This window comes from Harpia harpyja, chromosome 18, assembly GCF_026419915.1.
Source record: "Harpia harpyja isolate bHarHar1 chromosome 18, bHarHar1 primary haplotype, whole genome shotgun sequence".
Taxonomy (NCBI): domain Eukaryota; kingdom Metazoa; phylum Chordata; class Aves; order Accipitriformes; family Accipitridae; genus Harpia; species Harpia harpyja.
The window spans coordinates 23,563,339-23,582,456 of NC_068957.1; the positions used below are offsets into that span (position 1 = coordinate 23,563,339).

At 34.8% G+C, this 19,118-nt stretch overlaps 1 protein-coding gene across 1 annotated transcript in view; it reads right to left on the reverse strand.

Annotated features, from left to right (window-relative positions):
• Positions 1-19,118, reverse strand: part of LOC128153769 (connector enhancer of kinase suppressor of ras 2-like) — a 212,080-nt gene that overhangs the window by 64,319 nt on the left and 128,643 nt on the right. Inside the window, exons 8-9 of the mRNA XM_052813495.1 lie at positions 18,020-18,088; positions 4,851-4,997 (exon numbers count right to left, since the gene is read on the reverse strand). Of these exons, the coding sequence (XP_052669455.1) occupies positions 4,851-4,997; positions 18,020-18,088 (216 nt within the window). The remainder of the gene's footprint in view (positions 1-4,850; positions 4,998-18,019; positions 18,089-19,118) is intronic.

A 19,118-nucleotide genomic window follows, 5' to 3' on the forward strand; every position in this document is an offset into this window, starting at 1 on the left:
TTCTTCTATGATCTGGAGCTCAGCGTGAAGGTAGCAAAGATGTATACCTTCACTTTGAGCTCCAGATATGTCTGTGATATCAGACATGGAATTTCAGTGATTTTAGGTATCTGCAAAATAGCACAGGGGTCTTTTAATATTATTGAAACATTAGTTGAATAAGAGTATTTAATATAATATTTTAGTATTATACCAAATCCAGAAAGGTAATTTTAATAAATAGTGAATATCATCCCAACCAGGATCAATTAGACATAGTCGATTCTTTAAATCTTAGCTCTTAATTCCAATAAAATTACTTAAAGTGATTATGCTGACTGTGTGTGTACAAATGAATGTTTGATGAGGTGTGTGCACATACAGGCACAGGTGAAAAAAATCCCAAGGAAAACATTTGTTTATAGAGGACTTCTGAAAAGTGATACTTTAGGTATCTGCTGTATGTTATTCAAAGTTTTTAATGAGAATAGCTAATTATCAGTAAAATGATTAAGCAATGCTGAAATACCAGAATAAAAATGTAAGACAAATGGTAAATTCAACACTCATCAGAAATAAACAGTTGTTTGCCAAACACAAAAATTTAAACTGTTTCAGAAACAAAATACATTACTGTGATTCTGAGTGTGTTTTACAAATATTGGGGGTAATCAAATATTGTATCTATTTTAGAAGTGCTGTTCAAAACAACAAACATGACGCCAGTGCAACCTGCAAAAACCAGCAGGACAAGATGCAGGAAGCTGGTAAAGCCCGGTGGTACAGCAACAAGAGGCTTGAACATGGACATCCCTTACCTTTTGAGGGGGTATGAAGATTAAGGATGGGGTACTGAGTCTCTGCTTTCTCCCTTGAAGGAATAAACTCAATCCCCAGAATTCCCCTGATGGGTGAATTCACAGAAAACACACAGGCGTCACTCTTCTACATGGATTGCCTGCGGTAAGGGAAAATGGGGCTTTGTAACTGCGTATCACCCTATAAATTCCTACAGTGTGTAATTTTTGTCAGAATAGAATCATTCATGCCAGTGATATAGATGACTAATTGCTTATTGGACAAGCTGCTATTCAGAAAAATTAAATGTTCAACAATACAAATACTACTCACGATAAGAAGCAGAACTCTCAAAATTGTTGAGTATTTCTCACGTACTGGTAAATTGGTATAGCTGTGCTGTAAAACAGCAGGTACATTCACAGTGTCTTCAGGTCTTGTGGGTTTTTACTTTTTTGAAACTTGAAATATATACCTTTTTTGATGTGTAAATAATAATTTTTGTCCTCAGAGCAAAAGAATACAATGAAATATATATGAATATGACAGAAGTCAATAAAAGCATAAGTGGCATTAAGATGAGAAGGAAATCACTGTTCACCATCTCCTCTGATACAGGACATTTAAGAGAACAGAACACAACTTTCCTGCTGCATTTTCTTTGTCTGAAATGTTACAAGTCCTTTCTTGCCCAAGATATTTCTCATGGAGATAGTAAAGTAAATGGGCAGCACATAATTTCAGAGTTCATCTGAGCAATTCTACCAGAGTACAGTACCTGAACTATGAACTGCAAACTAACTTGAGTGGTATACAAGAAGTGGTATACACCAACTTGTTCTTTTCCTTTTTTCACCCTACAAGCATCTGTTCTAATAATGCTATAGAATTTCTCTTCTATACAAAGCAACACCTCTGCAAATTCATACGGTTTTCAAAAACTGAAATCAGCTACTTAACTGGAATTATTCTGAAGATACTTATAAAGTTGCAGAGTATTACATGTATTTTCTAATACGTAAGAATCATTATAAAATTGTCACTGTTGATGTAAGCTTTACTACTCATATCACCTGACAGATTCTATATCTCGGGCTAAATAATAAAAAGTTTAATGTTCTGGATCAAGTAGTTGTAACAGGAAGGATTATTCCAATGAGAAAATTTCTGCAAATAAAAAGAAAAAAAATACAATAAATGTTGTATTTTATTTGAATGAAGTTACTGGTGTGCTCACTTTCATAAAAACCAGAGCACTATTTACCATTGCAGATGAAAGAACCATTTTATATTGAGTGGGAAGATAAGCACAGAGTTTAAAAATTAAAATAGTCTTCTAATATCACATAACACCAACTAGAGACAAAATGAGAAAATGGTATGACTGACATGTTGTCTCACTGAAAGATAATTGTAGCATAGAACTTCAGCATATGTTAACAATCTGCTGTTGTTAATTAAGCATCAAGGGAAACTATATACAGCAAAGGAATACTAGAATGAGACCAATAAATAAATTTTATAAGGATTCACAGATTCTGTATCATTAATAATTCATAAATTAACTATGTGGTATAATTTGAAACACAATTATTGTGGAAAAATTATTAATAACCACCTATAAATGCCTTAAGCAATGATAGAAAACATGACAACTTTTATTTAAAAAATTCCTCCTGCTCACCAACCTGAGTTAACAAATATTGTTTCTGGCCTCTGAATTTCAAGTTCTTAAATCCTATTTCCTTTGTTCCTTCCCTAATTATGTACTGTTTTTGTTTTGTTTTTTACCAACACTGAATCAGAATGGAAGAGTTGCTCTGCATGTGTTATTTTTCATGGTGCATTACATATATCTTTATACCTAACGCACCATGACAAACACATGCAGAGCAATATATATGGATCCATATATGGAACACACTGTGAAATATAACACATCCATATACATTATCCTTTTTTGTGACAGTCTGACATTTGCTGAACTGTTTTCAGTTTTGATCTACTTTAACTGAGATCTTTTTCTACAGATCGTTGCTTAACTGATGATTCCATATCCTACATTCATGCAGCTGGTTACTTTTGTCTAAGTATAAAACCTTCTGTCTATGCTGAATGTATTCTCCTTAATTCTCCAAGTCTGTCAATAGCCTATGACAGCCTCTGTTCTGTAAGAGCCAATTTAATCCATTAGCGGTAGAAAACTCCAGAAAAACAAATAAATAAAACCAGAAGCCTTCCTACCAATTCAACGAATTAAACTGATCTAGAGAGTCTAAAAATGCCAAAGTCAAACAAAGGCGAGGACATTCTGCAGCCAAGAACAGGGAGAGGGAAGTGAGATCACTGCTTTCCAGCAGCATCAAGCTGTTATGTCAGCTGTCCAGGAAAACAGAAGCTTGAGTATCATCTTGAAATTTAATCATGCTAGTTCCAAATCATTAATGACAATAATAAATAATACTAGATCCAGGTGAAAAGTTTAGGAAACAGACAAAACCAAAAACTGCGTCCTGAAATGTATCCACATCCTAATACTTGAGCTTGCCTCTGTGGCATGAGGAATAAAGACGACCTAAAGACGACCTGAAGTTGGTTTTCAACATCTTATTACAAAATCTACTGTTAAGAAGTAACACTGGCAATGCTCTTTTTGTTTCCCTAAGTGATTTATATTTTTATTTAAATCCCTCACTGCACTATTCTCCAATACAGAAGAAACATGTCCTAGTGAGGATGACAAAACACCCTTTGATCCTCAGGGGCTCTTGCGTTCTGGGTCATCAGGAGAGTACACGTCACAAAAATAGAAACTGTTGATAATTCCACAAAAATAGCTTGGTGCACTTTCAGTTAGCTGGCTACCAGTACATAATGTTTTCACACTGACAAAACTTATGATTCTTTAATGTACTAATATAAAGAGACGATCTCTACGGAAGCCCTGTTGCAAATGCAATTTCCATTTTGCTGCCCCTGGAGGTTTCATATGAAGTTCGCAAGTAGATACATAATCATCTTGCTAGAGCAAAGAATGTTATTCCTGCACCCTTATGACAGAAAAATCTGAAGAGTTCCGAAATCTCCTCTGGGTGTCACAATGCCCCTTTCCTCTCCCCCAGAGGCAGTCACAGAGAAAGGAAAGATGGCACTAAACCCAAGTGGCAGCACTCCTGAGCTGCAAGGATTACACAAACTCCTTAAGTGAAGCAGCTGTGTAGGATTTAGGCACTTTGAGGAATGAAAGATTCAGGAAGTGCCAAGCAGGAAGGAAATTTGCCTGGACAGGCTTGAAGGGTTTGCTTTGTTTTGTTAATTTAAAAATTATTCAGAAACACATTCATGTATCATGTGATCCAAATAAAACAATTCTGTGAAGCTTCCACATTACAGAAGTGCATAAACTTATTACAGGATGTTATACAGTATTAAACATGCATAGTTACTAACTTACTCAAAAAATTTTACTTTAATAATGACATTTTGAGTTCAGTCTTTTTATGGTGAGTCAGTTTCTCCTACATATGTTGATGCTGTAGGGAGAACCAGCTGTGATGTTCACAAGTGATTTTTTTCATATCAACAGGTTTTCAAGGAATAAGTATGCAGAAAATATAAGAGGTTCTATTAACATTGCTACCAAAACCTCAAACTTGATGAGAGATGTGGAGCAGAAGCAGACTTTTTCTGAAACCTAAAATTCTGACATGCTTGATTACGAACAAGTAGTTTTGACAGACTGTGAAATAATGGAAACAGGGAAGCAATGTTGCCTCCGCCAGTCAAAGCAGCTACTGAACCTTAGACTGACTTGTTCTTAAGTAACCCAAACTGTAAATGTTCTTTCCTTCTATGAATTCCTGTGGCTCCCAACTTCATGAAAAAATGGAGGAAAACAATCTTATTGACACATACTGTATAGCCACATTTACTTATGTCAGCACCCTATTTCAAAGGAATTTAGGACTTTTTAGAGGCTCCCATTCCTTTCACTGGAAGGAAAGATTCTAGTGTTTTCTCTTGAATAGAGTAAAGGATTTACCATGACACCAGCATTGCAACAGCCTTCTTACCTGAAGTGCAAGAGGCTTCCACCTCACATTCTTCAGAAGGGCAGGAGCAGAAACCAGGGTATTCTGAGGACGTTTTTTCAAGGTTAAAATCACTCCATTTGGGTCTTCCCGCAATGCATTTACTAGGTTCTTTAACTGCCAGCCAACCTAGGGAAAAATTCCACAATTGAATTTTGAAAGCTTTCCATTTAACTTTAGATGTGAAGGAAGTCTTCTGTTAACTGAAAAGGTCTATTACAGCCTACTCTTTGCAAACATAAGCAGTTTTTATAAACTGTGTCTGATTACTTCTGTTGGACTAAAATGATGCTGCTGAAGCTGGAATTTCTTTTTTTAAGCTATGTTTCTTAACTTAATAAGGCATAAGTGAACACTGTCTCCCTTTTAATAATTTGTGAGATCACTGTACATTTTAAATCAAATGATGACGACTAGAAGTCATGAAATAATTTCAGTCTGGATCCTGAGTTGAAATATTCACTGCTGAGGAGGAAGACAGACTATGCTATAGCAACATATGTAACAGCTTTAAGATCCTAACTGAAGATAAATGCTCATTTACTTGATTTATCTATACAGCCCCTGGATAGAGCTGAGTAATTCAAGTTACTGTAAGTTGTAAACATAGCCATACAAAAGAACATCACTAGTACTGAAAGGTTTTTATATGTGCTGCTCACAAAAAGCTACTTAGAGACATTTCCTAATCTTCTTCATTATTTAAATATGAATTTACCATGAACTGTTTATATATGAAACAGAAAATGTATTTTCATGGGATTTTTTTTAAATGAATGTTTACACTATCCTATTATCCTGAATGGTTGAAGAGGTTTAAAAACTGAATAATAATATAAATGACAGTAAAGATGTTTATGATAAAAGTAGTTTCTTACACATTTAAGTGCTGCTGAATTTCTATCCATAGTTCCACAGACACATGAGAAAAAACCAACAACAAAAAGGGTATTAAAACAGTCAGATATGTAAATTCAGAACTGAAAGTGAAATTCAGAAAAATTCACATATTTCTAAACCTCAGCCAAACCTTTCAAGTTACACCACTGAAATCAGTGGAATTCTACTAGCTTAAATAAGAGAATAAATTTGGCTTCATTCAGCAGTCCTTTTGCCCTTCTTATATGCAACTAATGTATTAGCTTGTTCACTATGAATAAAATCGGAAATTCCTACCACTTAGCACTTCACAGTGAATTATCATTAAAGTTGGTTTGCCCTGTTTCCTGAGTAACATTATTACTGAAGAAGTTTCTTTAATAGTACAGTCTTAAAAAAAAGTATCCTATATAACACCCAAACTAGTACTGATAGACAGAAATACATTGCAATGCTTATAGGATTTGCTAACATTCACTTGTAAAGCTTGTATCTTTCGTCAATGTACTTGTGACCTGATCTAGGTACCAGACTTAGACCACAAATTTTGACATTTGTCTCTCTTCCACTAGCGTCAGAAAAACAGTACGACTAAAGCAGACTCTTAGTTACTTACACCTAACCTTAGCCCTGGGTCCCAAGGGCTTAACTATTGCCTTCATTTAGTCTCATCTTGTTATTTTCAGGAAGTATACCAAGGATCTTGCTGAAGTAGCTCAAAGCCTACCTAGAAAGGAATTACTGGAAAGAGCAACCACTTGCAAGTGACTATTAGGTTACTGGTTCACATTTCGCTCTGGGAAACAGCAAGGCCTACCTAAGTATTTATAGGGAGGACTTTGGAGGATTTTCCTAGCCTTACTTATTTGCATCTTCTCCTACTCACACATAATTTCTAGATTTGCCACTCAAGGAAAGTGAATAGGTGCAGAATAGACTCTCCACTTACCCTTTTAAATATTGCATCCTTTTAAAAACCTTACTTAAATGAGTCAGGTATTAATTTGAACATTGATGGTTACTTTCTACCCACAGTGCTGCTAAACAAAGCAATATGGATCTGATCCTGCACAGAATATTTTTTGCAAAAGTCAGTTTCTTTCACGGAAAAGCTGAGCCCCCAGCACCTCTAAAGGTGCCTGTATTAAACTCTTCTCTCCATTGTCTGTTCCAAACATGGCAGATTTTTACAGTAGTAATAAATGACCATAGTAAAGACCTGTCATAAATGTTATAACTACCACAAGTCTTAAGGCCTAGTGTCAAGCAGGTCTGTACTGAACAGGAATTAGAATGCTGTGTTCATACAGCAGTTCTCCAGACACAATCTTACTGAGGCCAAATTGCAGCAGCCTTAAAGAGAACATTTAAGAATGAAAAGCTTAGGGAATACAAGACCAGTAACTCTACATATATATGCAAGCATTAAGTGCCTTTATATTTGCTATGCTTTTTGACTATGTTTGACCTGCCAGAGTTCACTATAACATTTTAATCATAATTGCCCTTCTGACCAAAGTGTGTGTTCCCATTGCTATTAAAAAACAAGAAAAAAAAAGAAAAAGATTTAGGTGCTCAGAATCAGAGCAGTCTACATATATCACCATATTATATCAGGTATAGTTTATAACTACCTTCCTCTTAGAGGAAGATAATATCTGATTACACATGAAAGTGGAGGGAAAATAATAAAGGAAACCTTGAAGAGATTTCAGTTAAAATTCTGTTATAAGGGCTGAAGAGAAGTTACGATAGAAACTGTAAGGTTCTGGTCTGTCTCCACAGTGGGCCAAAGCCAGGATCCTGAGTGTGAACATTCTGCTTGGAAACAACTACAATGTGTTGTAACTCTAAAAAGGATTTTAAAAATCCTTTTTAGCTAAAAAGCTTTTAGCTTAAAAAGCTAAAAGAATAGCTTTTTAAAGTTCTATTCTATTTTTAATGTTGCTGTTCTATTGAAAACTTTCTAAAAATGCACTGGCCACGGGAAATCAGAAAATGGTAGTAATTATAAACAGGCCAAAGCCAAACAAATGCAAATATGTCAACTTGTGTTCCAAACGAACTCTTCTAGTTTTGTGCTTTATTTATAAAATGACAGAGACTATATATATATATTTTACTGAATTATAAAATTAAAAATTAACTATTTTCCATTTTTATAGATTAACGTAATTTTCAGAATGCTAAAATCTTTAGAGTTCTATGAGCTCCTTTTAGAAAAGAATGATAAATAATTAAGTTAATGATAAATTATTCCAATGAGAACCTTAACGACAAAACCATTAAATACCAAGATCTATTAGAGAACAGTCTGCAGTCATTATTAGTAGGTGATGATAAAATGCTCTCAGGAATTCGGACATGTTATTATAAATTGTATTACTAAAAATATCTTTGAAAAAAATAGAAGTCATTACAGTAGATTAAAAATCTTAGTTGAAAACCAGTCCTTGAGACAGATTTTGACATTTATTCTTAAAGAATCAGTCTTTAATAGCAATTACTAGCTTCTAGCTATGGTAAGATGTATTCAGCAAAAGGGTATTTTGCTCCTTTAAAATTTTTAGCATATACATTCAGTTAATCAGATTCTACAATCTGGGTTAAGATATTTCACTCAGTAATGAAAGTTCACATTAAGATTAGACTAATAAAGGAAAAAAAAAAAAAAGACTACTGTAATACTCTTATTTTCCCAAATAAAAGAAATTGGAACAATTAGGATACATTCAAATCAACAAATTCAGAAGCACATTATTATGTCATCTTTGCACAGCATAGTAAAGTTCTAGTCATGGTGCACTGTCCTCTGCTAAACATATTTGCGTATTGAAATACAGTGCACTATTTTTTATCTCTTTATAAACTGGTCTTACAAAACCTAGAATGTGGAAAGCCACATGCCTGCTGTAGTCTTACTTTAGAACTCAAAGAACATACAAAATACAGTCAGGTGCCAGCAATGAGAATTGCTATGTCAGCGATACACACAGAGTTTGTAAAAAGATTAGAATCACAGAAACTTTTATATTTACTGGCTTAAAATTATTGACTTAATTTTAGCGAAAAAAATTACTATTTTTTTTTAATTTAGATGCTAAATATGGAAGAAACCTAGAAGAATGTACAACTCACTGAAAATGGTAACAGGCAGGCAGAAGTTTAAGATTTTGGTGGTTTACGCTTAGGATTGCTCTAATCAATAATTTTTATTGCTTTGTACATCTTCAGTATGGAAAGAAGGGCTCCAGGGAAAAAAATGTGTACTACTGCCTATGTTAAAGATTTGTTAGCTTTCTCAGAGAGAGTAAAGCCAGATAATTACTGGAAACTGCAAAATATGTTAACTTCAAAAATAATAGTTTCAAAAATATTAATCCCTACAATACTAAATTGCTTTACCATAAAAGTATAATAATTTAAATATCCACAATGCTGTAGTAATTTTGTATACCTAAACCTGATAATTTTGTAGCTGGGATTGCATAACTAGTATGTTCAGAAAAACATAAATCACTTTCATTAACCGACAGTAAACTAGTTTGTTTCCTAGTTCTCCAGTATCTTCTTTAAAGTCTCCCTATATTGACTTTGTTCCTTCTCATTTACAAGTTCTAGATATGTATTAATGGGATTCAGGATACATACTACCAGCAATAGGAATTTCAGCATTTTTATAAATCCAAACTCTGTTTATGCTGGACAAGCACCTTTTTTGCTTTTTTAAAATAAAGGCTACCTGGCCAGCGATGACTCACCGATGATCTGTATAAAAACCCAAACTAATACAAAAAATTCTTAATGTTACAGACACGCACACACTCAAAAAAGACTGACAAAAACTCAAACCGGTGCATTTGTGGATGACTGCACAGGCATTAAGTGCATGATATATTCGTCTATCAAAAAGAACTGAAAAAAACCAGCTGGACTGTTGAACATGATGGTGCTTATCAAAGGAGTCCAGTAGTCAAAACCACCACAACAGTTATTCACTTCCACCCCAATTTCTTTGAAACACATTATACATATTTATTATGGTACAAATTTAGAAGACACAGCTCAGATAGTGGAACTAGGAATGCATAGTGGATAGAATACCTATATTCCTTTCTCTGCTGCTCCTGAAAATTCTGGGGATGATAAAGCAGAAGTGTGGTTCCTCAGTTCCTTCACTGCCTTATCAAACCCTAAACATCTATCAGGACTCTGAAGAATGAAAAAGTTCTGAGAAGTACAAAAATATAGAGTGTACCTCACAGAAGGAAGGTAGGTTACACCTTAATTTGTTTGTGAGAATTGTGCATATTCTACCCGCTGTATTGTATGCAAGCTTTAATATTACCTAGGATGGAGAGAGACGGAGCATTAACTAAACAGGAATTTAAGAACTACCTTGTTAGGCATTTGATCTGGAAATCAATGTACAGGATATTTTCTAAATATTTAGAACATACTGTATTGCACACCACCTGAAAACAAGTAATTTTGCTTTGACTGCAGTAACCCTGACATGAACCAGGACAGATGTTTCCCCTCAAGGCTCTTCAAATACATAAGCAAAGCCATCTGGATACTTACTTGAACCTCAAGAGTATGACCTCTCTTCATATTTGCATTAAAAAAAAAAAAAAAAAAGCTCATGTAAACTCAACTTTTTGTTAAGGAAACAGACTATCATCCTTTCGTATTTTAAGTCTATAATTCACTTTGACTCATTAGGGAATTAATCAAGGGAATTGGTTTGATTAACATGCAAATCAGAAATTATTATTAGACAAAAATGTGCTGGAAGATCATAAGACTACTTTCTGTCACTGAATGGGAAGCTCACCATTAACACCTGTAGCTGATTCACTCTTCTTATTAATATCCTAACTGTTACTAACAATAACTGATGATGGAAAAACAAATGTTCTCCCGTTATCTTACATAGTTATTTTCATTAACTAACAGAGAAATACAGCAAGATTCCAAGCAGATGCAAGATCTGCTACTGGAAGACATGCATTACTAAGCATTTTTGAAACACTGAACCCTGAGAATAAGTAACGTGGCAATTTGTTTGGGAACAGAATGACATCTTTTGGGGGAAGAAGTTGTAATTTTCATGGCATCTTTTGCCTTTGCTGTTCCTACTTGTATTTTACAACACACAGTGTGCTGAAACACAGATGGTGTGATCTGGCACTACATTTACAGATTTACCTCCATCTAAAATGAGCTCTCATTAAGACTCAAATTTACAATTCCACGAATATACACCTAGGATATTAATTTAATAAATATCTTAACAGCAATAAATTAGTGCTGAAATTATTTCCTTGTGCCAGTGCTCTTAACACACTTAAAGTATGTAATTTGACAATGAACAGTATGAAAGGGTATTAGGCTGCTGAACATGTATTTAGAATCGCAGAATCATAGAATAGTTTGGGTTGGAAGGGACCTTTAAAGGTCATCTAGTCCAGCCCCCCTGCAATGAGCAGGGACATCTTCAACTAGAGCAGGTTGCTCAGAGCCCCGTCCAACCTGACCTTGAACACTGCCAGGGATGGGGCATCTACCACCTCTCTGGGCAACCTGTGCCAGTGTCTCACCACCCTCATCGCAAAAAAATTCTGCCTTATATCTAGTCTAAATCTACACTCTTCTAGTTTAAAATCATTACGCCTTGTCCTATCGCAACAGGCCCTACTAAAAAGTCTGTCCTCATCTTTCTTATAAGCTCCCTTTAAGTACTGAAAGCATAGCATCCATCATTCCAAAGAATAACCTTATCAAGTATGAAAATGCAGCCACATTACTTAAAAACAACAGCTATTTGGAGATAACATAACAAACACGATACACAACAAAGCAAAGGTGTTAGAACTGAAAGAGCCCTTCTAGGCCTACATCCATTTGTTTAATCTTCTACATAGCTGCAGGCAACTATAATGTAATCATTTTCATCAGTTCTTCAAACACCATCCTAGACAGACCTCTTAAATTCTACCACAGATTTACTTACAGATGTTTGTATGGATGCTTGCTCTTGCACAACATTGTTTTTACCTTAAAGAGTTCTTTCTCTTTGGTCTTTATAGCCTCTGTCTGTTAAGAAAGAGGAATTCTGTCTCAGACCTAGCTGGCTGGGTTAACCAAATTGAAATCCTTAAAAAAATTCTCTTCATATGAGACAGATGATATGTTTTCTTTTTTACCCATTACATTTTTTTTAATGTTCATATGTAACTTCATGCCTTTGATGACTGTAAATGACCCGAACATCACATAGTATTTCAGACAAGATATTACCAATGTCAAGACAATGGCATTAAAACTCTATTTCTCCTGGAAACTTGTTCCTGATTAATTCCAAGTTCATCTTTGCCATTTTCCATCACATCACTTCTATGGCGCTCAGTTGATTTGGGATTAATTACTACATTCTGACTCTGGAGTCTTGCCAGTTGCTCCTGAGTAACATCTCGCTTTCAACAGGAATTACTAAAAGCATTATTATTGCTCTCTGTCCTGTTAAATGACCTTGAAATTCTAATAAAAAAAAAATAAAAAATTGTCAGTTTTCCCTAGTTTATCAAACACTTTTCCATAGAGAAGTAGATAAACTATTTTACAGATGGTCAGGCAGCTAGATCAATACTTGTTTGGATCTGCAATATTTCTGTTGTCTGAAAAATTATCAAAGGTAGAGCATTAACACAGTTTAATTTTCATAAAATTATGCTGCATTTCACCTAATATGCCATTTTCCTTCATGTCTTTAGTTATCGTTTCCTCTAGATCATCTACAAAATCTTGCAAAGTACTCACTAGTAAGTTTTGCCTTCTTACATTTCCCCAGCATACAATGTTATCGTAAAGCAGACAATTCATTAAAAATCATTGCTTAGGGACTTGCAATTGAAACTTTCAGTCTCTTCAGTAAACTCAGGTGAAGACGATTTGGCATTAAATTACCTAACTTTGCATCCTGAATATATACACCTATATATTTATTATGACTGGTTTTCTTTGTTCTATGTTTGATACTATCCTTGTTATGGAAAACTGAAAGAAACAAGCGTTTCTTGGCTAGTGACTATCTTGGCTTTAATTTTACCCTATTTTCACTGCATAACAGTCCCAATTCTTTGACTAAAGAATCATGTCCCATATATAAAACAACTTTAAAAAAATTACAATATGAAATTTACTATTTCAACTAAACAGCAGAAAATATACTATCCACAGAACCTAAGGTATAATTATTAATTTTGCAAACAAATAAGTGTACAGTGGCAAATTCAGCACTTCTGTACAGTTTTATAGGAGAGGAAGTAAAAATCTACAAGGCACTGGCAGAACTAGTGCCTGTTGCAACTGTAGGGAAAAATAAAGAGTTAGTGTGGCAGTAATTTAGAACGTATAACTTATTTTTAAAGTTTCTTATGCTGTTTTATTAAAATCTAATAAGCAAGAAGGACAAGCAGAAAAGCAAATAAGGAAATTGAATAATGATTAAATGATCTTAACAGCCAGTGGTGAATCGCCTGATTTAATTAATTTCTTGCTTAAAGTACTATTATTTTTTCTTTGATCTTTATAATTGTATTACAGAGTGTTCCTTGGTTAGACCAGATTCCACATAATAAGTCTTTTATTTCTAACTCTTTCAATTGTTGCATTATATAACTTGTAAGCTGCTTTCCTGTCTTTTTTTTTTTAAACTCTCAACTACACTGAAAAGTTATTTGAAAAGTAAAGTAAAACAAGTGGTCTTGTTTTGTTAATATTTTTAATATATTTGTTAATATAACTGGTTTGGGGGCGGGGGGGGAGAAGAGCTACCTCCTAGCTATCTGATATTTCTTAATACAGATAATGCTTTATATTAAATGTGTATACTAATTGTAGGTAATAAGAATAATTTTGAAAACATACAGCCAAAATATTCTAGTCACATCAATCCCAAAATGCTTAACTCCATACATCCACCAATTCAATGAGACCGACGTTGTCAGCATGCTTAATCCTCTGCTATAGCTATACAAGTCCAGAGAACTGCCTCCAGGATTAGAAATGCTATTATGGGTGTTGACTCCACTCAAATGCATTGATGGTACAAGTATTTCTAATGCTACATCTTCTTAAACCTGTTTAAAAGCTTACTCCTCTCACAATTTCAAAACGGATAATGATTCTTCTCTTAAAATGGACTTCCTGATGGAGAGTCAAACTTAAATTGAAATTATAGGTTTTGTTTTTAAAGGAAAAAATCAAATAGAAGTGTCCTCTTAGTTTCATTTTTGCCTTTGTATGAATGAAAAATGAACACAAACCTTTTTAAAAGAGTGAACAGCTAGTTGGTAATGGCTACATTAATGTAGTCTCATTTACACTATTTTAGCACAGGAGTACTGCCCTACACATGAATGAATGCTTTCACTGCACAGCTCTGTAACTCAATGTTAGATACGCAAAGTATTACAGTTGGGAATTTAAAGAGGTTGTTGAGGAGGGTCATGCATTAGGATGACAAACTGGAAGTGCTCAAATTATCTCGCTTACCAAAAAAAAAAAAAAAAGTTCAGAGGCAATTTGATTGCATCCTGAAAATACCTAAATGAGAAACCTGCTCTCCAATCTAATAGATAAAAATATATCAAGATCAAAGGACTGGAAGCTTGTGCCAGACAAATGTAGGCTACAAATAAAATGATTTTTTTTTTTCCCCCCAGCAATGAGAATAATTAACTACCGGAAGAATTTATTACAGGTTGTGGGAACATCAATGAAAGTTTTAAAACTCACATGATCTTATTAAATGAGTGAATATGAATCTATCTAGAAAATACATTGGCCTAGTTCAGTCAAAATCAGATTAAGTGATGCCAGTTGTCAGTTATATGTTTGGAATCTATTAAAAGAGATCCATACTTTCTCTAATCAGGAAAGTATTTTCACTAGTGGCAATACAAAAAGACTCTATCTAATCATCTTCAGAACAGATTCTTTCAAAACACGTTGTGTTGAATGGGATTCATATTTGATAGACTACCAAAATGCTACAGAAACTTCAGTCTTAAGAAAATGTCTCTGTTACGACTACAAAGATAAAATTTGTTGGATGCAGAATCTCTGAAGCATACAAATATCTGAAGAAGTACATTTCTGCATCTTTACATTGTATAACTTAACCTGTGTATACATTTTATGAAAGCATGGAGCCTCCCTTACCAATGAACAGGTAAAAGCAGGAATAAGAAATAACACTAACATCTGTATTTTTATCACCTAGGCTTTTAATGCTTTAAGTAGAGTCTCTATGGAAAACTAACAGGACACTGGAGACCATGGATTTCACCGGATACATATATTGTAAATAATATTTTAACTATCTACCTTGAAAATTCTGTAACAACCCAGGAAGTATTTAGGATACGAAATGTAATAATTTGCCTCTTCACAGGGCAATGATAAATGCTTCGTATGAAATAAATTGAACAGAATGATACATTAGAGAAATAAAGAGACATTCCACTTCTTTCAGCTCCAAAACAAGGTAAAGGGAAAATGCAAGCCATCATAACTGGTTATAAATCAATGCAAACTTTTGCTGCAATTTTATTTGAGAGGGAATGAAGATGTGACATTTAACCTAAAAAAGGGGAAAAAATATTGAGTAAAATTGGAGAGAGAGAAGGCGCACAAGAGAGGGGGAAGGCGAGAGAGAGAGAGAGGGAAGGAAGCAAGCATTTAATCTCCAATCCAGAAATCAAACTAATGGTAGAAATGGCACTACCAACTACCAGGCAACAAAAACAGCTGGAGAACATTGTGAGAGAAGTGAGAAGCACAAAACAGCTGAACAAGCACATTTTGGCTAGGTATAATTTCAAACTGCTTTGTATTTTTCTTTTTTACAATTTTACTTCTACTAGCGCTTGCTTTTGCTAAACTGGAGTCAAAGGCTGGTATGAGGAAATGTTGGGTTCTAGTGAGGACTCTGTGCAGGCACAAATCCATGCTCCTCTACTTAGTGAGCAAGACAGTTTACCGCTCTGGAAAACCTGTAAGACCACCACAGATGCGCAAGCTTTCTTTTGTAAGGTTATTCAACTGCCCTCCCCAATCATTGATTTCAAATGGGTTACACCTCATTTTATGAGCTGGTCTTGCTAGTATTAAAATATTGATTACATGGAAATTTAACGAGCTGTTGCCTTTGAATTATTCTAATCCACTAATAGAAATCATGGTAATTATAAGCATGATATTGATCATCACAACTTGTGATAACTTGGGTGAAGAAGGAACACAGCTAAGTGTAGTTTGCAGCAAGACGTACCAGAAGTGACTTAAAGGGCGCACTTGAAGATCAAAGGGATACTTAAAACATTAAAACTTCCAGTCCATGAGGGGAAGAGGGTTGGACATACACCTCTGAAACATGCAAACACTCAATATTACTGTCTGACTTTCCAAAGTCACAGTGAAGACAGAATGACACCTTCCCAGCCATTTCAAAGGAAGAATAAATTCCCGAAAGAAACAGCTTGCCATTTATCTCTTTTCTTAGCTTGTTATAAACATCAGAATGAATAATTAATAGTGGGGGTTTTTTTAGAAAAAGGTATTTTATGCCACTTGACTCAGCTGTTGGTACTGTGCCCTTAGCTGGAAAGGGATTACAAGTATCAAACACCTTGGGCCTGTTGTAATAACACACATAGAAAGAGTTGCTATCCAGAAAACCAATTCCTGAGTAGCTGAATGAGGGGATTTCACCTCGGCGAGTAAAGATTAAATCAGGTCTGTCACTTGAAAAGTATGTTTGATGGAGAAAGCCAGTCTAATGCATATTTCAACTTGTAACTATGACAACTCATAGAACCTCTCCAATATAGGTAAGAGCTGCATGTTGCATTAACATTTAAAGTGTAAATGAATAAGTTATACTTCTTTTCAAGAGAAAATATTTTCTCTCTAATCATAAGATTTTTGTAATCAGACTTTCATATTTCCACCTCACACAAATGACAGACAGAAAGATTTCTTAATTTTGCTGCTGCTATGTTAGGAGATGGGGTTCAGCAAGACAAAGTTAAAGGGCTAAATTATAAGCACTTTAAATAGTTATCATCTTCACTGTCACAATGCTTCTCATGCCTAATAAGTAGGAAATACAAGTGTTCCTTTCACCTGTAGTTCCAGCAACACTGCTTCCATTCTTCTGCAACATACAATTCCATTTTTTTTAAAAGGGACAGTCCCTATGACTTAAGGTAGTACTGGGACAAAATGTGACTGCATTTTTTTCAGTAATCATCAACACTGGAACTAACATTAGTTATAAGGCAGCAACGTGTGTCATCACAAAATAGGAAGAAAAATATAACCATTCAACTTTGGATGAGGCTCTGACAGGCTTTTAGATAAGCACTCTGATAGGCTTTTAGAGCACAATTACAAATAATTTAATCAAATAAACAAATAAATAAATCTTCAGTGAAGTCACGTGTGTTTTAAGTCAGGATACAATTCTATGAATGCCGCAGAAACATATTATTCCTGCATTTCTACATAAAACGAAATGTAGTTTTCTATAGATACAGTACACAATACAGCAGACAGCTGTGAAAGAAATGCAATGGTAGGCATGTTTAAACATGCGCAAATCATGTACTGCAATACCTTGGGCTCAGCGTATACTTCTGCATATACATGCTTACGTGATTTTATACCAATTAATAGTTTCACTAAGTTTATAAAACTGCTCATCTGCCTAAAAATAAATCTGCATGCAAGAATGCACAAAAGCAAAATCTGACAGATTTCTATCAACACTTTAATCATCTTTACTTTTTTTTTTTCTCCCACAACAGATTCAGAATATATGGCTGTTACAGCACTTCTGCATTTTTAATCTGAATCTTATATTAAACAGAATGCAAAATTCTGTTTAAGAGGAAAAAGTTAAACTAGCTGGCATATCCATAATGAGAAGTCTAAGAACTTCAGTGAAAAAATCTGGGATCTCCTTATATAAAGAGTATGATGTTGAACAGCAGCTGTACAAAACGTAAATTTGGCTTAATCCTTCTGGGCTGGTTACTAACTCAACTTGTGCCTTTTCCTATTAAGCATAAGCAGTGGTTATGATATTTTGAAAGACATAAATAATAATCTAGTTTGGCAAAGTTACCGTCTACGACGAATTATTACCTTTTTAGCAGTGGAAATAGGCAAAGACTGCAGAACAGAATTTCCAAAATACTTACCACAGTTTGATGGTTGACCTGGATCACCTCATCACCAGCATGGATTTTCTTACATTGGTCAGCAGGAGACTAAGGACAAGAGACAATAATTAACTTTACATGGCGGGGGGGGGGGGCAGGAATTAAACCAATGAATGTTGAAGGAGGCAAGAAAGCTGTGCCCAAAGAAGTATTATTGCTATCAAATAACAATAATTGGTCATATTTATGAAAACTGTATTTATAAGGAACTATGTTTTTGCTGGTAACAGATGGCAATTTGATGAAGTAATCTAGAATCCCACTTCCATTGGTGGTGAATAGCCCTTTTGACTGGTCAAATTATTCTAGCTTCTTCACCTCTCTGTGGGGAGTATGAGCAGTCACAGTCTTGCTGGGAATACACTGAGTGAATTTATATCACATTGAAGTAAATCTGTTAAGTCAACAAATACTGAGCTTACTGCATGGTCAGGGACAGGACTGGACCAACCATGCGTGTAACAGAAAAGCAGGTCTCCCAGTCCTTTATATAGCAGTTTTACCGCTTAAGTGCACTGAAGATACTCTGCAAATACACTAGTTCCAGCACTTCCAACACAGTACTAGATTAACCATTTGAACACAGAAGGTGGTAATTACAAATGAATAATGTCGGTGACAGACTAGCTCCTCAGGAAATATATATATATATATATATACACACACACACACACACCCCCCCCCCCTATACACACACAGTATTCCATATATACCATTCGCATAATTTGGGGATCACTGAGCTGAAAAACTCCCTTATCCTAAATAGAGCTTCTTCTGATAACATTAAAATGGATTAAAACCCATTGAAAAGCTACTTGAAAATGGTCAACTGCTATTTAGCAAACCATTTTTAAATGCTTCAGTGAAACCAGATCTTAAATCTGTAAGGCATGCAGAGCAGCAGTCATACTCAAGAGTAGAAAACTGAGAATTCAACGGAACTTACTTGCATTGTGCACTAGCTTACAAGAGTGTTCTACTGACACAGAGTACACCAACTTGAAATTCAGGAGAAAATAACCAGAAAAGAATTAAAGAGCTGAGACATCACCTTGAGAAATAAATCACAGTGGAAGTT